This window comes from Choloepus didactylus, chromosome 2 (assembly GCF_015220235.1).
Source record: "Choloepus didactylus isolate mChoDid1 chromosome 2, mChoDid1.pri, whole genome shotgun sequence".
NCBI lineage: Eukaryota > Metazoa > Chordata > Mammalia > Pilosa > Megalonychidae > Choloepus > Choloepus didactylus.
The window spans coordinates 7,628,328-7,655,612 of record NC_051308.1 but is presented as its reverse complement, the minus strand read 5'-3'; the positions used below and the strand labels follow the sequence as shown (position 1 = coordinate 7,655,612).

Sequence of the window (27,285 nt, the reverse complement as noted above, 5' to 3'; positions counted from 1 at the left end):
TCATCAACTCACAATACTGTACATAAGAAGAATGAGCAGAAAAGGTGGACAAGCTTTGTCTTCGTGCACATGGCAGAGATCCAGGGGGACCCAATTCCTGAAGCTCTTGGTTTCCAATATTTTTCCATCTCCTGGGACAGTTCAGCAGGAATGGACCCCGAACACTAGCTTACAGAATATTGGGCAGGCAGCTAAGGGGTTTAAATCTAGCACACATCCTGACCTCAATATAATTTTATTAAGATCCTTATATATTGTACACTATTTCCTACCTGACACTGAATCTCCCACTTCAAGAGGCTCTTAGGTGAGCAGAGAAGGAAAGCATTCGAAAACACGTCTAAGTGTGAGACATATGACAAACGGGTAACTCTTCACCTAATCATCACTTGTGTTTGTGCTTCGAGTCGTACACAATCTCACGTGATTCTCACAACTACGTAGGGTGGGTGTTGTGACTATTTACTTATAGATGAGGACACATTGCTTAGAAAGGGGTAAGTAATCTGCCCCAGGTCACAAGTGGTAAAGCCTGGTGGAACAAGAACACAGATTCCAGTCGCCACGGCTACCACCACAGGTCTAGAGTTCTTTGCAACCACTGCCTGCCAGAAAAGATTCCCTGGGATCAAATAATTATTGCCTCACTGTTGAAGAAAAGTCAGATCCCCCAATTGTTAGAGCTTGCCTTAAGGACACTAACTCTCTGCTCTTTCAAATAGGAATTTCATGTCAGATAACTTGCATTTAGGAATAGTTTAGAATACAGATATATCGAGAATAGAGATATACCTAGAGCTAATTAGAATATAGAAATAGTTTAGAATAGTTTTGTTTAAAAAAGAAAGGATTATGATTATATTCATCTATTGAATAGCAGCCATATAAAAAGACCACTGTTTACAAACAAATAACATTTTAGTTTGACTTTTTAACAAAAACATCTTACAACCAAAACAGATCTGAATACAGGAAATTTAAAGGAAGGTGAGATGTATGATTTGAGAAGGCTGGAAAACAAACCAAGTATTCCAATCATCTTTTCCTTTTCTTTTAGCTTCTTAGATATGCAAGCTTTAAAAGCAACTCATGAGAAACTCAAAAGGTTAAGCTAAGTAGATTAGCAGGAATTAAATATTACATGCAAGTTACATTCCTGCTGTCCCTTTTTCTTCCTTAAACAAATAAGTATATTTGACAAAATATACCTTAAATACAATTAAACTTCAGAGAGCAGAGCACATGGTTGTCATACTGTATGTCTTCAGATTCTGAACATTCTCTGTTCTATCAACACGACGCCTACAAACTGCAAAAATAATCACTGCCAAAGCTACATTAGTTGATTACATAAAATTCTACACAGCTGAAAAAATCATTTAATCAGACAGAACTAAAGTAAAAATTTGGCTTACCTTGTAGAAAATGGGTTTACTTTTGTGGATTTTCTCTTACAGCACTGAGCCCAAAGCAAGGTATGCGTTATGCTCCAAGGCAATTTTACAAAGGATAAAATTATTTGTTACATTCAAACCATTCCTCTCTCTTTTCATACGTATTTTACATAATCAGTATTTGAGATTTCTCTAGACCTTTCTGACGCCTTTATATTTTAGACAGACAAAACCCTTTCAGAGTTCAAGTTAAAAACCTATGCATCATTGGAATAAGAAAGACAAAGTTGGCAATGCCACAGTACAACCAGTATCTAAAAGAAAACTTCTTTTCCTCAGCTATAAAGAGTGCTTAAAGATTTCTATCAGAATTCCTTCTGGAAAGGCATATCTTTTCATGTGCATAACACTCTTTACATGTTTTTAGAGCAAAATCAAATATCAGTAAAGAGAAAATAAACCCATGCAAGCATGCATGAATTCAGAATTCAGAATCTACACTCATGAGAATCAAAGCCCTTGTTTACTTACATGCTGTGCATAAAAAGGGAAAGTTCAAAGAAACCTCCTCCCTCTGGGAAAAACGATTACATCTACAGTCGTCTGTTGGGAGGTGAGTAAGACACGAGTTCTCTCTCCGTCTCATCCCCAGGCAATGAAATAATCCCAAACTGTTCCTCCGAGTAACATCCACAAGGACTCCAGGGCGCACCAATCTCCTCCTCCAAAGTGGCACCTGTGACTGGGGCGGCTCACCCCTTCCTCTACATCTCTACCCCGTGCCCAGAGCCCCCCCCCCGGGAAAGGCAGGAGCTCCTGGCACTCGGGGAGATGCCAGGACCACAAAGTGTCAACTCTCCAGAGCCAGCTCCGGGAGCTGCAGACAGAACACAGGCAGCGTTTCCTGGAGCGACTGCTTAACACATCTCAAGTTCCCGGAACAAACCCCAAACTCCTTCAACCCCCTCACCCAAAGGAAAAATTGTTTATTCCTTTCAAACTCCAAACGATTATAATAGAGCATGCTAATTGCTAACAATACTGGAAAAAAAAAATCCCCCACACGGGAGAGGCCGACAGGGTCACACAAAGAGCTGTGACAGTAATAGGCACCCTTGAAGAGAAAGAAGGCAATCAATTTGCAGAAATTGCGGGGCTTTCAAAAGCCCTGGTTACAGCTGTGCTTCATCAAGCCGGGCTGCACTTGGTTTTCAAAGGAAATTATTCCTTTTTCTAAAGTCTGGAATACTTGTTTGTAAAATACCCAAAACAGCCTAGGTACAACCAGGATCTAATCTGAAAAGGAGTTAATGACCCCTGAGGAAGCTCAGTGTGGCAGGGTGGGACGCTCAAGGCAGGACAGACCTCTTCCCTAAAGACCTAGCTGGACATGCATCATGAAACTCCCAAATCAAATAAAAACAGAGAAGTAGGCAAGGACGTGAGAAACTAGAATCCTTGTGCATAGCTGGTGGGAAGGTAAAACGGCACAGCCACGTGGAAAGCACTTTGGTGGAACAGAGGGTTACCATTTGGCCTGGCAATTCCACTCCAAGGTATACAGCCCAAAGAACTGGAAGCGGGGACTCCAGCAGATACTTGCACACCCATGTTCTTAGTGGCATTATTCACAGTTGCCAAAAGGTGGGAGCATCCCAAGTTTCCATCAGCAGATAAATGGATCAACAATGGAATATTATTCAGCCATGAAAAGGAATGGAGTTCTGATACTTGCAACAACATGGATGAGCCCTGAAGACATCATGTTGAGTGAAACAAGCCAGACACAAAGGGACAAATATTGCATAATCTCACTTATATGAAATATCTAGAATAAGCAAATCCATAGAAACATAAAGTGGATTGGAGGTTACCAGGGGTTGGGAGGAGAGGAAATGGAGAGTTATTGCTTAATGGAAACAGAGTTTCTGTTTTGAGTTTTGCTAATGGATCGTGGCAGAGGTAGCATAATATTTTAAGTGTAATTAATGCCACTCAATTGTACGCTTAAAATGATTAAAATGAAAATTTGATGTTATATATGTGTTACTGGAATTTTAGAGACCGCAGAAAAGTATTGTTTTTAGACATAATCTAATGTTTCTAGGAGAGAAAAAAATAAATAACACAGCAGAAAAATAAAAAGTTATTCCTTAGATTCTAAACCTTTTTTTTTTTTTTTGGTTCATGAATATCCATCACAAGTATAAGTTTTGGTGGTCACCGATTCTTCTTTTCCTTGGAACTAAGAACTTGTGAACTGAGTAAGCACTAGGCTTTCCCTATGATTTTAAAAAAATTATCCAAATCAATTATTACATAAAGATTGATATCTTCCTATGCTGTAAAAGGTGAGGCATTAATCACTTTAGACTTCAGAGTAATCTGCCAGCAAATACTTAACATGTGAATAGTCTCTTTCAATTTCTTTCACCTGTGTTGTTTTTACATTTTTGCTTTCACCTTTTAACAATGTAATTTAAAGCTCAGATAGCCCCAATTTCAAGCTGAATTACAGCTTTTAGTCTTTTTCCAAATTTCTGGCTGCCTGGTGCTCTAACGTTCATTTAACAAATGCTCTCCGGGTTAGGACAGGTGTTATTAAATAGGATGGTTGGAAACGGCCATAACATGGTATCTTTTTGCATATTTATTTTATTGACTCTTAAAATTTGGGAAAAAAAAACTGCATTTGCTTTTTAAGAACTTTAATGTGAAACTCCAGCGGATTATCACCCAGAGGAAGTCATTATCCCAAATGGCATTAAGTGATTTCCCAGGCTGGCTCACCGGGCTAGTGCTCTCCACACACACTTATGCCTGAATGGATAGCCTGTTTCATGAGTCTTTCAGAAGGGTTTGCTTTAAAAAAAAAAATTAAGACAAAGCTATCAAAAAACATCTATTTGATGCTCTTGGGCCCATTGCTTCAGAAAAAAAAAAAAATTGATGCTATTTGCTACAATATTGGGTTCCCTAAAGCAAAGTACCCACCAGAAATAGGACAGAGTAGTAAGCCTAAAAATGCTGTTGGCTTATAGCTCAGTGAAGGAGACTGTGTCCTGGGGACACGGCCAGACCAGGGGAGGCAGCTGAGCATTGGTTTTGCATGAGGAATCTAGAAGGAAGAGAAGAGAGGCTTTGGTGGAGGAAGACAGGGAAAGGGGGAGGAGTTCCAAGAGTGAGAGGTAAGAGGTGTCTACACCACCCGAGCCACTCTGCATCTGGCTGGCTTTAACCTGATCCATTCTTTCCACCTGAAGCCACCATCCCAAAGAGGGTATCACAGGGCCGGCCACCAAGGGACAGGCTCCTGGGAACATGATTCTAAACCCCACTAGGGTCTCATCCTGCTAATAAATTTTATTTAAACCCCTGTTATACCTTCTATTTTCTCAATTCTTATTTTGCATTTAAAACCAGAACCCAGTATTACAAGGCAAGGTCACAGTTTGGAAATAAGTTCAAACAAGGCTATGCATAAAAACATCGGGCCAAGCAGACCATTGCTGAAAGGATAGCTGGCTATGAACAGTTACGAATGTAGGAAGGAATACAACAGTAATGCAACATGGCTCTCGCAACACCCGAGCTGAAACTTTGTCAAAACAGCTGAAGCTAACCTACCCTATTGTAGGCAGGGCGATGTCTGCTATGCTTCGGTGGCATGGCCAGAACCATGGAGGGGGTCTGGCAGAAGTTAATGGTTCCTGTTTGTACCCAAAAAACTGAACTAAAAAGGAAACTATTTTATTTTAATGAAAATAAATGTTTGTATCAACTGCTGGACACAGGGCTGGAATCATTCCATCTCTCCTCCCACCTCGCCCCCCCGGTAAAGGTGGGACAGGACACTGTCCACCTGGGCCTGGTCTGAGGTCTGGCACAGCGTCTTACCCTGAAGGTCTGCTCCATTTTCTCCCTGTAGGGAACCTGATCCAGGGTGCCATCTGTCTGACTCCTTTTCAGACCAGCTGTGATGTCAGGGACATTGCTGAAATCTGCAGGAAAAATGACGAAATACACCTCATGATTTTGGCCATCTGAATACAGTAGAAATGATTGGTTTAAAGGTTCAGATAAAGAAAGGGAGGAAATTTAAAAAGAACAACCTAGAAGGCAGTTTACAGTGGTCTCTAATGACACTGAAGTCACTATGTGAACACATCTGGTCTTCTGAAACAGATCTGGGCTCCCGCTAACCCAAGAACCAACACCTTTTGCCTGTTTTGGTCAAAGGAGACCAACCAAAACAATGACAAACACCCTGTCACTCTTGCCATTGTTTTGCAAGCTATACCTCACTAAGCTCTGATCTCAAATAGTTTATTTGGAACTAGAATCAAACAGCAGGGAGCACTGTTGGTAGTCCCCTATTCTTAGCTAAGTGAGGGTAAATTCAACAGGTAAACCAATGATGTAATATCATGTATTTTTATTGAACCCGCAATTTGCTCATTTGGAAGCGTAATTTTATTTCTGGCATCAACCACAATTTCATCCTAAATTTGAAAGCCCCAAAGGAACAGCAAACCTTTTCTAACTTCTAGAGCAAAGGTTAAGAATATGAAAGGTAAGTAGAGCACACTGTTTTCCAGCCTACAACTTAATACACCCCACCCTCAATAGTATTCTCCACTGGCTCTCAAATGAAGCAATTTGAGAGAGAAGGAAAGACCAGTCTCTATCAAAATATAACATAGATTTTCATCCTAATTCTTTTACTTGTAGTAGATTGTTTTCTCAAGTAGGAGGATACCAAACAGCTTCAGAGCCCAGTTAGCTACAATGAGAAGTCATTGATCTTACACCTCTCTGAGTTGGTCTAAGCTGAAAAGACACAGATACAGTTGCTGACAAAGAAACCACACAGCATGATGGGGGCAAGGACCATGCTCTCTAGAGACCTTTAGAAGCTTTGGGAAAAGGTTAACAGAACTCATGGATAGTAATGCTGTTATATGATCCTTGCTGATTTCCTTAATACTACATAAGCACTTATTCTAAGACAGGTAGAAGCCAAAACAACAACAAACATATGGACTACAGAATTCTGCAGCTCCCATCTTTTCTTCCTTTAGCCTCTTCCAGCACTCTAATCCCACCCAGAAAAGACCAGACAATCCAAGTCACACTGCAACAATGCTGTTGGCTGTTAAGTAAATTGGCCTGGATGAGGCAGTGCTGATCACAAAAGCATGAGCCGTGGCTAGGGAAATTTCAGGTAGCAATGGCAGGCAGAGATGCTTGGACTCGCTTTTCCCAGGCCCCTTCATTGCATCACGAAGGCTGATGCATGGGTAGTATGACTAGACCCAAAGCTGCCAGGTGATCCACCACTGTTCCTCCACTGCAGCCTCCTTTTCCTGATAAGTGCACCTTTGTTTAAGAGAGACCAACCTAAATGATTCACAAAAGAAAAACAGCCCCCATTCCCACTGCTTTCAGCATGAATGCATCTCTCCATCCTTCCATGCAATGTGCACTTGGAGGACACTGGGCGAGTTACTGGAGAGACAGAGGTGAACAGAACACAGTCATAACTCTGAGATGTGCTTACAATCTGGGGGGAGGAAACTGGTGAGAAGGGACAGGGCAAATGGATGAGGACAACCAAGTGTCACAGGTGGTATAAAAATCCATCTGGGGGGGACTGCGGCGGTTTGGCCCTGAACTGCTGTTGGGAGGAAGAGTCCGGGAACTGCTCCAGCCGCAACATGGAGCGGGCGCCCTCGGTCCAGAGCGCAACTTCAGCCTCTCTTCCAATCTGGGCACGGTCATCGTAGAGCGCTGGTGGAAGGTGCCGCTGACCGGGGAAGGCCGGAAGCCGTGCCTGCACCGGAGACATCGCGTCTACAAGCTGGTGGAGGACACGAAACACCGGCCCAAAGACAACCTGGAGCTCATTCTTACGCAGTCTGTGGAGGAACTTGGAGTCTGGGGTGACTTGGTCTCAGTGAAGAAATCTGTGGGCCGTAATCAACTACTTCCTCAAGGACTGGCTGTATACGCATCCCCCGAAAACAAGAAGCTGTTTGAAGAGGAGAAATTGCTGAGACAAGAAGGAAAATTAGAGAAGATCCAGACCAAGGCAGGTGAGGCGACAGTGAAATTTTTGAGAAGCTGTCACCTGGAGGTGGGAATGAAGAACAACGTCAAATGGGAGCTAAATCCTGAAATAGTTGCACGCCACTTCCTCAAGAATCTTGGTGTTGTGGTAGCCCCACATGCATTAAAGTTACCAGAAGAGTCCATCACACGGTGGGGCGAATACTGGTGTGAGGTGACGGTAAATGGGCTTGACACTGTGAGGGTGCCTATGTCTGTGGTGAACTTTGAGAGGCCCAAAACTAAAAGATATAAGTACTGGTTAGCCCAGCAAGCTGCCAAAGGAATGGCCCCCACCAGCTCCCAGAGGCTCTGAACCTTCCCTCCCTCCAGGGCAACAAGATGCCTTCAAGATCCCAGTGTTCTGCAAAGCAGAATCAGAGGAGCATTGGAGCAAAGATGGGCCAGCACCCTGATCTTACTCCCAGCTCTGACTAAATATGGAGTTTTAGAGACCATACAGGGACATCAGACTGAACTGCACACACATGTTGAATTCTCTGTGTTTTTCAACTCTGTCTTAAACTGTCATCACATCCCCCCTTATTGGGGCAGTCCTGCTCAAGAAATACCAGTCTGTAAATTTGATAAGCTGGATATTAATGGACTGAAATAGTAACCTCTTCATCCTCTCTCAGATCTAACAGAACAAGCAGAAAGAGCTAGCTTTTGTTTTAGTACTTAGTATCTGGCTCATTCTCATCACCCAAACTGAACATTTGTATCTCAAATAAAAAGATGTGTCCATTGAATAAAAAAAAAAAAAAAAAAAATCCATCTGGGGGGACTTCTGAGGAAGATGGCACAGCAGGGAGCTCCAGAACTCACTCCTCCAAAACAGCTAGAGGGCAGGCAGGAACAGTCTGAAACAACTGTTCTGGGGCTCCAGAGGCCAGGGGAGCAGTGTACAGCACTTGGGGAAGAGCAGGGAGAAGAGGCTGAGAACCCTGGTAGAGGACTGTGCGTAGCTTGCTCCGTGCCAGCTGCTAGTGCCTATCCCCCTTCCTGAGTTGGGCCGCCATGGGCTCTGGTCCCTGGCTGGCTTCTGTGGATGAGGAGGGATGTGGGAATCCTCTTCCCCAAGTAGACAAGGGGCACGACTGAGCACTGGTACAGCTTTTGATTGGTGAATGGATTACCAGATCCTGGCTCTAAGCTACTGTTTCAACTCCACCCCCAATGGGTGGAGCAATGGATGTTTAAAGATGCAGGACCTCCTTAGGGCTCAAGGAAGTTTGCTGAAGGGCACCACCTGCTGGGCAGCCAGGAAAGCGCAGTTTCAGGGGGTCATCAAAAAAGTCTTTTTATGTCTTTCCTGACCCTTGCCATAGGGCTCTTTGGAGCTGGTCTGTGTCCCTTCGGGGCAACTGGTACTGATTTGGCTGGGAAATAGTGACTTGGGAAGGTCCTCTCTGAGGTGAAGGATCCCACTAGAATTTGCACTCTAGGTAAAAGCACCTAGAGGCAATGAAAGGAATATAAAAAGAGCTATAGAGGAAAAACAAAAACAACAGAACAAGATTACCAGAGAAGGAACAGAGGAAAGGAAGCTCTCTCCAGCAGGTGAAACAACAGCACAAAAACTGCAATCTTAAAAACTGTACCATGTATCCAGGGCAAGAATCAAATGAGGAAGAGTTGAGAAAATCTGAACAGTCAAACATGGGCTAAAATAAGTTAGACTAAGTATCAAAGAAGAGCCTTGACAAAAAGCCAATCAAAAATAAAACTCTAGGCAAGAAGGAGAAAAGGATCATCAAACTTAACTCATCATGATAATCAAATCTGTAGACAACAGCAAAAAATTACAAGCTGTACTAAGAAAGAGGGAGATATGGCCCAGCAAAAGGAACAAATTAAAAATTTGGATGAGACACACAATTTGGACCTAATCAAAATGTTCAAACAAATCTCCTAAGTCAATACAAGGAGTTCAAGGAAAATACAGCTAAAGAGAACAGATATTAAGATGATACTGGGCGAATATAAAGAATTTGAAATTATAAAAGAAACATAGAGGTGGGGCAAGATGGCAGCATAGGGAAGTGTGGAATTTAGTTAGTCCTCTAGAGCAACTACTAAACAGCCAGGAACAACTGTTTGGGGAACATCCGTGACTGGACACACATCGTACACGAGTCTGGAAGGAGTGGAATGGCTGAGATCACAGCACAGAACTGTAAGTGAAGCTCCCCAAACTGCGGAGTTGGCCTCCCTCCCCCACTGGCACAGCAGGCTGAGCTGGAACACTCCCCTGGGGGAAAAAGAAGTGGTCTCTGCTGCAAGCTCCAATTGTGGTTTTAATTAACAAATTTGGACTACTGAATACAAGCTATAAGCACAGATAAACCTGGAGGAAGCAGGAAAGGAACCTGAGGTCTCTCTCAGCAGAGAGAAGGCGGGCAGATAGAAAAAATAAAATGAAATAACTAAATAAAACAGAGGTTTTGGACTCGACCAAGCCCTGGAAAAGGGCAGTGCCCCAAGAAAAGGTGCACACACACACAGTACCAACTCTAGCTCTTGACTGGCAAAACTAGGGAGCTGGGGACAGGCTCTGAAAGGGGAATTTTTTTTTAAATTCTCTCTTTTTTTAAGCAATTCTAAGTAGCTCATTAGAGAAAGTCTCAGGCATTTTCAATTGTTAGCACTGACCCAGGAAAGGGTGGAGTTAACATAGGTCTGAGAGAAAAAGCAAGGAATCAAGTGAAGGAGATAATTTCTTAAAGGATTTATCTTCCCCAAGAAAGGGGGGTGAGGCCCAGCTGAAGTGGTGGCCCTGCTTCAGAGAATTCAGACCCCAGGGGCTGGGGGGAAAAAAAAGTAAACGCTGAAGTTTACCTTAACTATGCCCCTGGCAGGGACAGGATCCACTGAGAATTAAAGGCACCACACCTTTTTACACTGGTAGGGAGCTGTAGGCTGACAAGAGCCACCTGCTGGACAGGTTAGGAAAAGCACAGAGTCTAGATGCCTCACAGGAAAGTCTAACAACCTACCAGGTCTCATCCTCAGGGAAACTTGATACTGATTACACCCTCCTCCTGCAACCTTGGCCTGTCTAGTCTGGGAAAACCTGTTTGTTGTTGATCATATCTGGGTAGACCCTCCACAAAAAAAAAAAAAAAACAGTTCCATATAGGCAGGGCAAGAACCAGAATAACAAGATCTGAAAAATTCTGATCAGTAAAAAGAAGCAATACTAGAGATCTCAAATCAGTTGAACTGAATGCCAAAGAACAGATAGAGAACAAAGCCAACCAACAAGAAAACTCTAGGTAAAGAGTGAAAACGACCTCTAGAATAAATTAATCAAGGAAACCAGATGCCTAGACAACAACAAAAAAATTATGAGTCACACTAGGAAAAACGAAGATATGGCCCAGTCAAAGGAACAATCTAACACTTCAAATGAGATACAGGAGTTGAAACGACTAATTAAAGATGTTCAAATAAACATGCTAAATCAATTCAAAAATTAATCAATGAGTTCAGGGAAGATATGGCAAAAGTGATGAAGGATATAAAGAAGATATTGAGGGAAAAAACTAAGATGGCAGCTAGCTGAGACAGGGTGAAAAAAAATGCCTCCATGAAAAACACTAGCTAAAAACCAGAAAGTGACCTAGAATACTGGTTACAGCGATGCGCCAGCTGGACGAGGGCTCCTAGCTCCAGAGGGGCCGTATACTTGGTGAAACCGGGAGTCGGCATTCTGAAACAAGTGAGTAAGCTGGCTAGAAGACCCGCAGCCGTGTGGCAGGCTGGGGAAGCCAGGGTTCAGCGTTTGGAGACCAGCTGGCTCTTTAAAAAAAAAAAAAAAAAAAAAAAGGAGCAGCTCCAGCAGCAATTGTGGGAACCCCACAGTAAAACACAGCAAGAGGGGGCTGGGCCGGCCTCTCGGTGTCTGGCCGGGAAGATAGCCCGCAGCAGATACCCTTGGGTTCGGAGGAATGGAGGGGAGAGCTGGAAGCAGAAAGAAACCCCACAGCTCGCAGCTGCCCCCCCCCCCCCCGGAGGGCTGGATAAACTCCTGCCTTGGGCCGTGCGCACAGCCCAGAGCCCTGCCAGTTGTCCCGGAGCTGGGAAGGAGGAACTGTGCAAGGAGGAGGGGGCTGAGACGCCACATTCAGCCATTTTTGCTTCGGGCTGGGAGTGAGCCACCACACAGCCTGGCGGCCCGGGGCTTCCCTTGTGGCACGGTGTGCACTGGTGATGTAGCACGGCATTCCCTTGGCTGAGCTCCTGGAGGAGCATGGCTGGGAGGGGGAATCTGCTCGGAGAACCCAGGGACGCTACACCAAGTCCGGTGGTTTGTGGATCAGCGAAAGAGAGGGTCTGGGGCTAAACTGAAATGAAGGCTTAGACTCATGTGGCGGCCTTGAATCTCCAGGATCCTGGGGGATTTGAACATTAGAACTGCCCTTCCTCCCTGGCCACCCGTACACACGCCCCACATTCAGGGCGGATGGCTCCAGCAACACACCCAAACTGAGTTCTCCAACTGAACCCACAAGAATCATTTCCCCGCACACCGTGGGGACAAGGCGGAGAACTGACTTGAGGGGTATAGGTGACTCACAGATGCCATCTGCTGGTTAGTTAGAGAAAGTGTACATCACCAAACTGTGTTCCTGAAAAATTAGATTGATATCCCTTTTTCTTTACAACTTGAAAGAACCCTAACAAGCAAAACAAATGCCAAGAAGCCAAAAATAACAGAAAATCTTAATGCGTATGATAAAACCAGAAGATATGGAGAATCCAACTCCAAACACACAAACCAAAATATCGGAAGATACACTATACCTCGCAAAATTAATCAAAGAACTACAATCGAGGAATGAAAACATGGCAAAGGATTTAAAGGACATCAAGAAGACCATGGCCCAGGATATAAACTACATAAAGAAGACCCTAGAAGAGCATAAAGAAGACATTGCAAGAGTAAATAAAAAAAAACAGAAGATCTTATGGAAATAAAAAACTGTTGGCCAAATTAAAAAGACTCTGGATATTCACAATACAAGACTAGAGGAAGCTGAACAACATCTCAGTGTCCTAGAAGCCCAGAGAACAGAAAATGAAAGAATAAAAGAAAGAATGGAGAAAAAAATAGAAAAAATCAAAATGGATCTCAGGGATATGACAGATAAAATAAAACGTCCAAACTTAAGACTCATTGGTGTCCCAGAAGGGAAAGAGAAGGGTAAAGGTCTAGAAAGAGTATTCAAAGAAATTGTTGGGGAAAACTTCCCAAACCTTCTACACAATATAAATACACAAAGCATAAATGCCCAGCGAACTCCAAACAGAATAAATCCAAATAAACCCACTCCAAGACATATTCTGATCAGACTGTCAAATACTGAAGAGAAGGAGCAAGTTCTGAAAGCAGCAAGAGAAAAGCAATTCACCACATACAAAGGAAACAACATAAGACTAAGTTGTGACTACTCAGCGGCCACCATGGAAGCCAGAAGGCAGTGGTAGGACATATTTAAAATTCTGAGAGAGAAAAATTTCCAACCAAGAATACTTTATCCAGCAAAGCTCTCCTTCAAATTTGAGGGAGAGCTTAAATTTTTTCACAGACAAACAAATGCTGAGAGACTTTGCCAATGAAAGACCTGCCCTACTTCAGATTCTGAGGGGAGCCCTGCTGGCGGAGAGACAGGAAAAGGAGAAAGAGATAATAGAGAATTTTAACAGACATATATAGTACCTTACATCCCAAATCACCAGGACACTCACTTTTCTCTAGTGATCACAGATCTTTCTCCAGAAGGGACCATAAGCTGGGACATAAAACAAGCCTCAAGAAATTAAAAAAAAAAAAAAAATTGAATATACTCAAAGCACATTCTCCAACCACAATGGAATACAAATAGAAGTCAATAATTTTTGAACTGTAATTCCACTAGTTACTTCCTACATGATATAAAATAAACAAACTCTAAGGACAAATCAGTGGTTTTGAACTCAATGTAAAATATGTAATTTTAGACAACTATATAAAGGTGGGGGAATGAAGGAGTATAGGAACATAGTTTATGTGTCCTATTGAAGTGAAGGTGGTATCAAAGAAAAACAAGATTGATATGGATTTAAGAGGTTAATTTTAAGCCCCACAGTAAACACAAAGAAATTATTAGAGAATATGACCATAGAGATGAAAAGTAGAGTTTGGGTTAAGAGAAATGAGGGAAGGGGCAATGGGGAGTTAAGAAATGAGTGTAGGGTTGCTGTTTGAGGTGAAGGGAAATTTCTAGTAATGGATGGTGGGAAAGAGCATTACAACATTCTAAAGGTGATTAATCCCACTAATGGAAGGCTAGGAAGGGGGTGGAATGGGAAGATTTAGGCTGTATATATGTTTCCACAACTGAAAAAAAAAAAAAAAAGACAGTCTAACTAGATGACAATTGAATGCTAAGGATGAACTTGGATGGGACTGGAGGATAGAGGACAGGTGGCTCAAAGGGACACAGTTGAGACATAAGGAAAAGGAAATATAGAATGTAAGCTTTGTATCATTGTTGAATCTATTGTACTTCTTAGCTGCATTTAATGGGATTGCATAAAAGAATGTTCTTGTTCATGGGAAGTGTATACATGAATTAGTGTATGCTCAAGGATGTGTGCAGCTAACTCTCATATGTTCAGAAGACAGAGCAATAGATGATGGATGATAGATAGAGAGGGAGGGAAAGAAATAGCGATGTGACAGCATGTTAAAGTCGGTGGATTGAGCTATCGGGGGAGGGGGGTCAGGGTATGATGGAATTCTATGTATGGGGCTAGTATTGTTTTTGCAACTGCTCATATAACTTCGAATTTATTTCAAAATAAAAAAAAGACATTGGGCAAACATAAGGAAGAACTCAAAAGTTCGAGAAAGCAAATGGCAGAACTTATGGGAATGAAAGGCACAACAGAAGAGATGAAAAACACAATGGAGACTTTCAACAGCAGCTGTGAAGAGGCAGAAGAAAGGATTAGTGAACTAGAGGACAAGACATCAGAAATCCTACACACAAAAGAACAGATAGGGAAAAGAATGAAAAAATACAAATGTGAGCAGGGACTCAGGGAATTGAATGACAAAATGAAGTGCATGAATATATGTGTCATAGGTGTCTCAGATGGAGAAGAGAAGGGAAAAGGGGCAGAAAGAATAACAAAAGATATAATTACTGAAAATTTCCCATCTCTTATGAAAGATATTAAATTATAGATCCAACCAGTGCAGCATACCCCAAACAGAATAGCCCCAAATAGACCTACTCCAAGATACTTACTAATCAGATTGTCAAATGTCAAAGACAAAGACAGAATTCTGAAAACAACAAGAGAAAAGCGATCCATCACATATAAGGCAAGCTTGATAAGACTGTGCAGATTTCTCAGCAGAAACCACAGAGATAAGAAGGCAGTGGTATGATATATTTAAGATACTGAAACAGAAAAACTGCCAGCCAGGAATTCCATATCTGGCAAAACTGTCCTTCAAAAATAAGGGAGAGTTTAAAATATTTTCAGACAAACAGACACTGACAGAGTTTGTGAACAAGAGACCTGCTCTACAAGAAATACTAAAGGGAGCACTACAGGCAGATAGGAAAAGACAGGAGAAACAGGTTTGCAGTAGAGTATAGAAATGAAGACTATCATAAGGGTAAAAAATGAGAGAGAAGAAAAAATAAGATAGGACATATTAATCCAAAAGACAAAATGGTAGACAGTAGCACAATATTGTAAGTAAACTGAACAAAGCTGAGTGTTAGTAGGGTTGGAAGAGGAAGGCCAGGGACATGTAGGACACCAGAAGGAAAGAAAGAAGATAAGTACTGGGACTGAATAACTTAGTGAAACCTACAGTGGACAATGGTGATTAAATGTTCAATTATAAGAATATTTTTACATAAAGGAGAACAAATGAATGTCAACATGGCAAGGTGTTAAAAATGGGACAGTATATGGAAAAATACAATCAATGCAAATTAGAGTCTACAGTTAACAAGAACATTGCAACTATTTCCATGAAATGTAATAAGGCAATATACAAAACCTAAATATCGATAAGAGGGGAATAAAAGGGAGAGGCATGGGATTCTTGGTATAATTGTTTCTCATTTTTATTTTCTTCTTTTTTTTTTTTTTTTGGCTCTTCTTCTTTCTTTGCAGAAGAAATGTAAATGTCCTCATACAGATTGTGGTGCTGCATGCATAACCATGTGACTATACCAGGAACCACTGATTGGTTAATTATGATGGACTGTATGGGGTGTGAATAAAACTGTTTAAAAATTAAACAGAAAGATACAAGTGCTGGGAAAATGTGGAGAGAGGGATATACCTAATCACTGATGGTGGAGAAGAAGAGTGAGGCAGCCCATAGAAGGGCAGTGTGGTGGTTCTACAGAAGGCCAAGAACAGGGTTCCCATATGATCCAACAACCCCTTTATTGGTATATATTGGAAAAACTGAAAACGGACCCAAAAGGACATTTGCACACTGGTATTTATGGTGACAGTATTCACAATTTACAAGGATAGAGGTGGTCTAAGAGTACATCAACCCCATTATGAGGCACTGAACAGAAGCGTGAACTGTGGTTCACATACAATGAAATATTGAGTGGCTGCAAGAAGGAATGAAGGCATGCAACTAGATGAATCAACCTTGAGAACAGTATATTGAGTGAAATAAGCCAGAAACAAAAAGATTAATATTATAATGCTTCACTAATATGGACTAAATATAATGTGCAAACTCTGAGAATTGAATTTGAGAGCATAGGTTATCAGGGGAAGACTTATTGTAAAGGTTGCTAGATTGTAAACTCTTACAGAGTCCCATCTATTCCTGAGTTGCTATGGTTATTTCTAATTTCTGAGATGCTGAACTCTTTGTGAACAACCCGATTGTTCTCTGGAACACCTGAGACTGAGAGCTAGAGTTGTGCAGCTAAGAAAGTCAGTATTGTATCAGCAACTGTTAAAAATGTTCAAAAAGAGATCAGATTTCAATTAAAGATATGAATGAAGCTGATCAGTTAGGACTAAGGCAAATCAGACTAAAGGGTAAAGGATGATATTGATGGTGTTTTAAAACTTCAACTTCTGTGTGAGACCAAGAGAAGAGATGTTTATTTGGTGCAAAATTGATATCTTCTGTAGCACACTGCCTTCCCCCTACGTGGGACCTGACTCCCAGGGATGTAAGTCTCCTTGGCAATGTGGGAATGACTCCTGGGGATGAGCCTGGACCCAGCTTCATAGGACTGAGAAAGCTTTCTTGACCAAAGGAAGAGAAATGAAACAAAATAGAGTTTCTGTGGCAAAGAGATTTCAAATACAGTTGAGAAGTCATTCTGGAGGTTATTCTTATGCATTATATAGACATGTCTTTACAGCTTTTAGTGTATTAGAATAGCTAGAAGGAAATACCTGAATCTGTTGAACTGTAATCTAGTAGCCTTAATTCTTAAAGATGAGTATATAACTATATAGTTCTGAAGGTGTACTGTGTAATTGCGAACCTTCTGACTGACACTCAACATTAAGTCCTCAAGGTTCATCCATGTTGTTGCATGCTTCAGGACTTCATTCCTTACTATAGATAAATAATATTCCATCGTATGTTTATACCACATTTTGTTTATCCATTCATCTGTTGATGGACACTTGGGTTGTGTCCATCTTTTGGCAACTGTGAATAACGCTGCTATGACCACTGGTGTGCAAATGTTTCTTCAAATATCTGCTTTCAGTTCTTCTGGGTATATACCTAGTAGCAGGATTACCAGATCTTATGGTCATTCTATACTTAACTTCCTGAGGAACAGCCAAACTGTCTTCCACAGCAGCTGCACCATTTTACATTCCTACCAGCAGTGAATGAGTGTTCCTATTTCTTCACATTATCTCCAACACTTCTAGCTTTCTATTTTTTGTTTGTTTGTTTTTTAGTAGTGGCCATTCTAGTAGGCGTGAAATGATATCTCACTGTGGTTTTGATTGTATTTCTCTAATAGCCAGTGACGTTGAGCATATTTTTCACATACTTTTAAGCCATCCGTATTTTCTTTTTGGAAAAATGTCTATTCAGGTCTTTTGCCCATTTGTAAATTGGGTTGTCTTTTTATCATTGAGTTGTAGGATTTCTTTATATATGCTGGATATTGAACCCTTATCAGATATGTGGTTCCCAAACAGTTTCTCCCAATGAATAGGCTGCCTTTTCACTTTCTTGACAAAGTCCTTTGAAGCACAGTTTTTAATTTTGAGGAGGTCCATTTATCTGTCTTTTCTTTCACTGCTTGCACTCTGGGGGTCAAGTCTAAGAAACTATTGCCTAACACAAGATCTTGAAGATGCCTCTCTAAATTTTCTGCCAAGAGTTTTACAGATCTGGTTCTTATATTCAGGTTTTTCATCCACTTTGACTTAATTTCTGTAAAAAGTGTGAGATAGGGGTCCTCCTTCATTCTTTTTGATATGGATATCCAGTTCTCCCAGCACCATTTGTTGAAGAGACTATTCTGTCCCAGTTGAGTGGACATGGCAGCTTCATCAAATATCATTTGACCATAGATGTGAGGGTCTATTTCTGAACTCTCAATTTGATTCCATTGGTTAATATGTCTGTCCTTGTGCCAGCCCCATGCTGTTTTGACCACTGTAGCTTTGTAGTATCTTTAAAGTAAGGAAGTGTGAGTTCTGCAACTTTGTTCTTCTTTATCAAGATGGTTGTGGCTATTCAGTCACTTACCTTTGAAATAAATTTGATACTTGAGTTTTCCATTTCTGCAAAGTAGGCTGTTAGAATTTTGTTTGGGATAGCATTGAATCTTTCATTCATTTGGGGTAGAATTTAAATCTTTATGATATATAGTGTTATAATCCAGGAGCCTGGGATGTCCTTCCATTTATTTAGGTCTTCTTTGTTTTCTTTTAGCAATGTTTTATAGCTTTCGGTGTACAGGTCATTACATCCTTGGTTAAATTTATTCCTAGATATTTGATTCTTTTTGTTGCTACTGCAAACGGAAGTTTTTTTCTTGATTTCTTCCTCAGATTGCTCATTACCAGCATAGAGAAAACTACTGATTTTTGCATGTTGACCTTGTATCCCGCCACGTTGCTGAACTCATTTATAAGCTCTAGTAGTTTTGTTGTAGATTTTTTTTTTGGACTTTCTCTATATAGGATCATGACATCTGAAAATACTGAACATTTTACTTCTTCCTTTCCAGTTTTATTGTGTTTTATTTTTTTCTTGCCTAACTGCTCCAGCTAGAACTTCTAATACAATGCTGAATAACAGTAATGACAGTGGACATCCTTGTCTTGTTGACTGAAATAAGCCAGACACAAAAGGACAAATACTGTAGGATCTCACTGATAAAAACTAAATATATCAAGCAACCTCATAGAGTTAGAATCTAGAATGTAAGTTACCAGGGGATAGAATGAGGGTAGAAAATGGGTAGCTGAAGCTTAATTTGTGCAGAATTTCTATTTAGGTTGATTATAAATGTTTGGAAATGGACAGTAGTGATGGTAGCACATTATTGTGAGGGTAATTAACAGCGCTGTCTTATGGATGTGAATGTTGTTGAAAGGGGATGTTCTGGGTCATGTATGCTACTAGAATGAAAGTTACAAGATAAAACACAGGACTGTACTAACAGAGTGAATCCTTTTGTGGCTGACGGACTGGGGTTAATAGTACAAATATAAGAATGTTCTCTCTCGAATTGTAACAATGCATGACACTATTACAAGGTGTTAACAATAGGGTGGTATATTGGAAAACTTACACCTATTGGAAATTATGGACTATAGTTAGCAGTAATTTTTAGAAATTCATCAATTGTAACAAAAATACTACAGTAATGCAAAGTGTCAACAACAAGGAGGTATATGGGAACGTTGTATTTTTTACATGACTTCTCTAATCCTACAACTTATCTAATTAAAAGAAAATAACACGAATTTTAAAAATTATGCTAAGTGAAATAACCAGACTCTGTTATAGAGTCCCATGTTTTATCCTCTAACTTTTCTTCTATTAACATACACGACCCAAAACATCCCCTTTGGGCAACATTCACATACATTAACTCAGCACTGTTAGTTACACTCACCATCATGCGCTACCATCACCGCCATACATTTCCAAACATCTACAATCAACCTAAATAGAAATTCTGTATATTCTATGATTCCGTTTATGTAAAATGTAAATATAAATAAACATATAGAGACAGAATTAGATTAGTGGCCAGGTAGGGCTGGGGAAAGATGGAGGGATTGAGAGGTGACTGGGAAAGGATGTGGGTCTTTCTTTTTGGAGTAATGACGACGTTCTAAATGTGATGAATGTGCAACTCTGTGATTATACTGAAAGCCACTGATCGTACACTTTGGATGGACTGTATGGTATGTGAATGTATCTCAATAAAACTGCTTAAAGAAAAATCCCTCCAGGGCTGAGTGGGGACACAAGAATTTACTCAATTTCTCAGAATTTCTACTATATTATTCCACAAAGGAACAGCTCATAGAGAATCAAAGAATTCTAGATCTGAAAAGAAACTCAGAAATGATCCAATACAATTTCATCTTAAGTATCTTCTGTTAAAAAAAAAAAAAAAAGTAAAAAAAGTATGAACGCAATTTTATGCAAAGGTCAACATTTTGGCAAATCAAAGAAATTCTCCCTGTGGTCAAAAAGGTATCACAGAAAGGGAGACACCCGAGCTCAGTTTTCGGCTCTGAGGGGGTAATGCTTTGTCTTTAAAGCTGAAGATGGCAAAGCAGCACAGGGAGAAGGGACTCCAGGGACCGAAGCAGCCTGAACCAAGATGTGTTGGTAGGATGCAGCCTGGCAGGATCTGGGAACTTGCTTGGGATGGCGGCACAGAGAGAGAGGGTCAAGTCAGAAAGCCATGGCAATGACGGCAGGTATGCGGAGTAAGAAGACAAAACCACCACACAGTGATGCAAGAGCAAAGAGGGGAGGGACGGCCGAGAGGCTGGTAGAGTCCTCAGGTCTCCTCACTGTCACCTACTGAATCCGAGACACAGAAAGAGAGGCACTGAGGAAGAGGCCCGAGTTTTACGTCTTAGCTGACTGGGCAGATGGGGAAAGCAGGAAGGGTTGGGATGGGTCTGATGAGCTTAGCTCTGGTGATGCCGACTTTGAGATACAAGTGGGCCACCCAAAGGGAGGTGTTCGGTAGTTGGCTACATTGATCTAAAGCCCAGGAAGGTCCTGAGAGAGATGTGGACCTGGGAGTCTTCAGAATATTCTTGGCAGTGAAGCTACAAGGATGGACGGCACCACCCAGGGAGAGTGGGCAGAATGAGATAAGAGAGGACCAAGGAAAGAACCCTGGAGATGTCAATATGTATGGAAGGCGGTGCAAGAGGGGCCCTCAGAGGAAGTACCTTTCTCTGTATAGAGAAATGATAAAGAAGTATAAGGAAATCAGGAAAGAGCAATGTCACAGAAGTTAAACAATGTAAAAGTACATTACCTACACAGCAGAATCAAATTTGTACTAATGCTGCCTTATAAAGAGCTTCCATTTTTCCAAAGAGTTAGGACAAGTACAGGAAATATGACACATCGTCCACAAGAATGTTCATCCATGATGGCGATTTCTACAGCATTTGCTCTAAGTCAGGTACTGGACGTCTGGGGATATTCTGAGATGAGTATGCTTTGAGTCCAGTGAAGAACTCAGAGGTAGTAAGGACTTGGGAACATGAAAGTGCCATAGGGATGCTACTGAAAATGACAGGGCTCATGGCAAAGGAGGGTGCCCAATGAATTCGACATATTCACAAAGCTGCAGAACTTAAATGCCAAAAATTCCCAAAACCGCATTTTGCCCCTTGCAAAAGAGGCGTGTAGGTACTCGCTCATTTGCTTTCTGAGAAAGACAGAGCCTCGTTTCAGGTAAGCAAGAGAAAAGGTGTGGTGTTCCCCTGGTAACAGAATATTTGATATCCTTCCCGTCAGATCCCAGCCCACCCCAGGATAAAAAGAGTGGCCAGGAGCCAGCAGGGCTCCCCTATCACCATCAATGCCCCTGAACTTCAGGAGCCTCTGGATGCGGCATGGGTCCTCTTTGATGTATGAGCACGGACAGGATGGGCCTCCGGAACCAATTCCCATTGTGTCTGGCCCCAGGGGATCACAGGAAAGCAGCTTGGGACTGTCTCTAAAATCTGTCAATAGGAAATCTCAGAGCTGCTCCCCCGCCCCAATTTCTCAATTTCTTGGGTATAAACAAGAGCCCTGCAGTGACAAACTCCTTAACCAACCCCACCAACAAGTCTCAGGTCACTGCAAGCAGGACTAACAGGGCACAGGGTAAGCCAAGCTTGATGGTGTCCACAGCTCCAGAAATTTCCAATTGTGCCAGAACGTATATCCCAGTAACAAGGGGTGTGACTTAGCTTTCTTCCTACAGGAGAAATGAGCACAAAGTATATTCTGGAAGAATAGCAAACTGTCGTTTTTTTTATTTATTTATTTTTTTAAGTGTAGGCTGGTAAAATTCTAATGCTTATTTACAAAGCTGTTTTAAACAGGCATGACATTGACATCCCGTCCTGGGTGCCAACTGCCTGTGTGTAGTGTATTACATTCTGCCCACATCAGGAGCACCAGCTGCTACAGGGAGTAAATACATCCTCCCCCCACCCACCCCCACCTGAAAACTGGCTTCCACCTTGGAAGCACATCCTCATCTGGGTGAGCCCGTGGTGACATATTTTAGAGGTCCTTCATTCCAACTGAATAACAATAAACATTTGTTTCCCATCCACCATGAGCTCAACACTTTACAGTACAGTTTAGACACACTCCTTTAGTCATTACGACTGCAAATGGTGGAAAAACACCACAATTACATATTCAAGTCAAGAGATCTATTCACACCCAGAAATAAGCTCTTTTGTCTTTCTATTCTTATCCCTTGTGGAAATGAACAATTTGAGGCTGGGGTCTCACCACCTGCCAAATTGAATCATGGCCAACAAGAGTGTCTACTCAGCAGATACGCAGGCAGAGCTGTGATGTCTGGAGTCCCAGCCCTGGTCCCTCCACTGGACATCCTCTGCAACGTTATCTGTTCCCTCATTCAGATGCAGCTGAGCAACACGCACCCGCTGGGTACCAGGCGTCAAGATGGGACCAGGTTCAGCTATCCTTCCCCTTTGGTCAACAAATATTTCCAGAGAGTGAGGGTACACCAGGCAGGCTGTCACAGAGATGAATGCCTTCCTATTCTCCGGCAGGCTCTCATCTCCTTTCGGAAACCAGGAAAAGCAAAAGGCTTTCTGCACAAGAAACCTAGTAATTCACCTTCTTGTACTGTGCACATCAGTACATGCCACCGTCAGCCAATGAGCTGGCAACCCTCAGTTCTTTACAATTTAAGGGCAAAACCTGTGTTGAAGTAACATCCTGGGGTATAAACTTAAAAATAGAAACATCAGGAAATGCAAAAAGTGAAGGTTGCCTTGCCCACACAGCTCCTGATCAGAACGCAAAGTTTACATTTATATCACTTCCAAATCCAATCAAGCCCAGTTAATATGCAGGAGTGTGAGCTCTGCCATTTATTTCCTTCCCCCCACCCTGTAGCATAAAAAGCACCAGCACATCCAGGTGCTAATGCAGATACGTGCAAGAGAGGATGTGGGGACATGGGTTGCTCTGGGAAGCCAGGGAGAGTGTCTCCACCAGCATCCCACCTGCTAATTACCCTAAGGAAATCTGACCCTCCTCAGCAGGCAGCCACAATGGGGACGGCGGGGGCTGACGTAGCCCACAGCATCCCATAATCCCAGTCTCGCTAGCTGCCTCCTCCTTACTCAATCAGGTAGCAAAATTCTTCCCAGGCCCCCGGAAATCCATGCAGGTGACTTCCAGCAGACCCTGGAGACACCAGGCAGCTTCTGTTATAAGGAGGGCATGGGTTTCCGTGTTTTAAGCAGCCAGGACTGAACCTAGGAAAAAAGGAATCTAAGGTCTCCTGACTTCTCAGAAACAGCAACTATAAGAGAAATTTAATTAAAATTTTAAAATGATATTAATCTCTGTGGCCAAAAACAACAAACACAAAATGACAGAATATTTTTTTCCCTGTTAGGCATAATCAGACTTCTTTTTTTTTTTTTTTTTTTTTTTTGAGGAATGAATGATGGTAGTCATAGCATCAGAAAAAGTTCTGCTTCAGTTTGTGGATTAAGGATTCATTTGATGGATTCAGGAACGATGGACAAGGAGAATGGGAATTATTTTTAAACTACACTTTTGATGCCTGTTCTGGTTTGCTAATGCTGCTGGAATGCAAAACACCAGAAATCGATTGGCTTTTATAAAAGGGGACTTATTTGGTTACACAGTTACAGTCTTAAGGCCATAAAGTGTCCAAGGTAAGTCATCAGCAATCGGGTACCTTCACCGGATGATGGCCAATGGTGTCTGGAAAACCTCTGTTAGCTGGGAAGGCACGTGGCTGGTGTCTGCTCCAAAGTTCTGGTTTCAAAGGCTTTCTCCCAGGATGTTCCCCTCTAGGCTTTAGCTTCTCTGCAAAATGTCACACTCAGTTGCTCTTGGGGCGTTTGTCTTCTCTTACCTTCTCCGGATCAAAAGTCTGCTTTCAAAGGCCATCTCCAAAACGTCTCTGTAAACTGCAGTTCCTTTCTCAGCTTCTGTGCATTCTTCAAAGTGTCCCTCTTGGCTGTAGCAAGCTCGCTCCTTCTGTCTGAGCTTATACAATGCTCCAGTACCCACACTAAATGGGCAGGGCCACACCTCCATGGAAATTATCCAATGAAAGTTATCACCTATAGTTGGGTGGTTCGCATCTCCATGGAAACACTCAAAGAATTACAATCTAATCAACACTGATACGTCTGTCCACACAAGATTACAGCAAAGATAATGGTGTTTTGGGGGATATAATACATTCAAACTGGCACAACGCCTCACAGCATAAACTGCAGTATGCTGATTCTTAGCACTGTCAGATTCAATGCTCCCCCTATTTTTGATAAAACCTAGTTTTACTATCCTGAAATAAATCCATATTTATTAAAATCTGCCTCCACACATAATTTCACAAAAAAGCAATATAATGCCTTAACAGTAATAGGAAGAAAAAATACATGGGAAGTAATTTGTAATAAAGTAATGTGTATTTCCATATGCAAATGCATGGGAGCAATACTCAATACTGAAGAAGTCGCCCAATGTCTACACTGCATTGGAGTCATGGGGAATGGGCAGCAAGTGTGTCCTGGGGACATCAAATGCCACACGTCAGTTACATGATTTTCCCAAAGGGCAAAAACTCTTGGTAAGTTCTGAACAAAACAAAGCATAAACTTCCCTTGATTCATCTGGTTGTGGCATTCCCAGGAAATTTAAAATACTTTAAAATTTTGGGACAAAAATAATCTGCATTTATTTTATAAAATGGAGCCAGCTCTAGGTTCAGATAATTGTAATCAGGATTTCTCACCTTGCGTGAATATCTGGCGTAACAATTCTGCAATGTGTGGGTCTGCAGGGCATCCAGCAACCATGTCCCCTGTCACTAAACGCCACTGTTCCCCAGATGATAATGACACCAAAAAACAGATCCACAACCACTTCATGCCCACCAGGTTGGCTACTCTTAAAATTACGGAAAATAGCAAGGGCTGATGAGGTTGGAGAATACTAGGAACCCTCATACATTGCTGGTGGGAATGTAAAATGGTGCAGCTGCTGTGGAAAACAATTTGGTGGGTCCTCAAAAAGTTGAACTTAGAATAATCATATGACTTGGCAATTCCTCTCACAGCCCGGAGAACTGAAAGCAGGGACTCAAACACATACTTGTACACCAGGGTTCACAGGAACATTATTCATAAGAGCCAAAAGATGAAAGCAGCCCAAATCAACAAATGAACGGATAAATAAAATGTTGTCTATACATACAACGGAAGGCATGTATATTAAAAGGGATGAGATTCTGATACATGCTACAACATAAATGAATCCTGAAAACATTATAGTAAGTGAAATAAGTCAGACACAAAAGAATAAATAAAACATGATTCCACTAGAATAATGAAATTCAAAGAGACAGAAAGTAGATTACAGGTTTCTAGGGGTTTGTATGGGGGTGGGGATGGAGGTGGGCAATGGGGAATTACTCTTTAATGGGTACAGAGTTTGTGTTTGGAGGGGATGAAAAAGTTTTGGAACAGAAGGTGGTGTTGGTAGCACTACATTATGAAGGTGATTAATGCCACTGAATTGTACAACTACGTGAGGCATGACTCCACGGGATGGAGATGAGCCTGGCCCTGGCATTGTGGGATTGAGAAAGCCTTCTTGGACCAAAAGGGGGAAGGGAAATGAAACAAAATAGAGTATCAGTGGCTGAGAGATTTCAAATACAGTTGAGAGGTCACTCTGGAAGTTATTCTTACGCATTATATAGATATCTCTTTGTAGACTTTGGCCTATTGGGATAGCTAGAAGGAAATACCTGAAACTGCTGAACTGTAATCCAGTATTCTTGATTCTTGAAGATGATTATAAAACTATGCAGCTTACACGGTGTGACTGTGTAATTGTGAAAACCTTGTGACTGACACTCCCTTTATCCAGTGTATGGACAGATGAGTAAGAAAATAAAGACAATAAATAAACAAATAATAGGAGTATGGGGTATTTTGGGTGTTCTTTCTTAATTTTTTTCTTTTTTTTTTGGAGTAATGAAGATGTTCAAAAATTGTGATGATGAATGCATAACTATCTGATGATACTGTGAGCCACTGATTGTACACTTTGGATGATTATCAGGTATGTGAATATATCTCAATAAAATTGCATTAAAATAAAAAAATAAATAGTAAAGATGGCAATTTTGATGTTATATATAAACTCTACCAAAAGAAAAATAATAAGACCCACAAACTTGCAGGGCATTGTCTGGGGGTACAGTGCCATCTCCACGAGGACCCCCCCCATCAGCCAACTCCTTCTGCAGCCCTTGGGAGGATTAGTGACATTGGAGAATGCAAACAGCCCCCAAAACACTGGGCCAGAGCAAATGCAAGATGAATATCAGCTCCCCCACTTTCCAAATAAGGATGAAATATGTTCACTAGCACATTAGAAATACAGCATCCGGATAAACAATATAAACTATTTAAGTGGGACTCTCAGGCCTGGAACTGGGTTTAGTTGATTAAATCATTAATCCTCAGAAACCCTCTGAGGTGAAAACCATAGAAAGATAATCCTCTATGACGAAAACTCTGAAAAGCATCTAAAAATAATATCAAAGAAGTTACGGTGAATAATAAATGGTTTAATTAAGTTTCCAACTACATAATACATTGGGGCACTAGAGTTGTACATCTTTGACATTTAATAGTTTTATATCTACTTGGTTAGGAGAGTTTATGTGAATGATGTTCTTAATCTATTAGATTTATTCAATTTCTGAGAATTCCCACTATGCTATTCCATAAGGGAACAGCTTGTAGAGAATCACAGAATTGTAGATCTGAAAAGAAATTTAGAAATTATGCAACCCAATTTCTTCATCGTAGGTATCTTTTGTTAAAAAAAAAAAGTGTGAATGCAATTTTACGCAAAGGTAAACATTGTAAGAAATCAAAGGTGCCAGTTGAAGCAAACAGAATTTTGTAAATACAAAACTGGAGGTTTTTTCTTTCTCCAGTTCTCCAA

General features: G+C 41.4%; 2 protein-coding genes across 10 annotated transcripts in view; one reads left to right on the top strand and one right to left on the bottom strand.

The window, feature by feature from the left end:
• Positions 1–27,285, bottom strand: part of TIAM2 (TIAM Rac1 associated GEF 2) — a 337,029-nt gene that overhangs the window by 38,289 nt on the left and 271,455 nt on the right. For 7 of the 9 annotated variants that reach the window (XM_037820045.1, XM_037820027.1, XM_037820054.1 and 4 more), the window contains one exon: positions 5,292–5,395. The exons of 1 other annotated variant lie outside the window; for it this stretch is intronic. In XM_037820045.1, coding sequence (XP_037675973.1) covers positions 5,292–5,395 — 104 coding nt within the window. Of the gene's footprint in view, positions 1–1,925; positions 2,166–5,291; positions 5,396–27,285 lie in introns of those variants that run through there. One more of the 9 variants, XM_037820102.1, reaches the window with a different exon arrangement.
• On the top strand, positions 7,045–8,180 carry LOC119518518 (39S ribosomal protein L9, mitochondrial-like; the record flags this gene model as incomplete). Its single annotated transcript, XM_037815722.1, has 1 exon — positions 7,045–8,180. A coding segment is annotated over one exon (774 nt), but the record flags the coding sequence as incomplete, so codon positions are not given.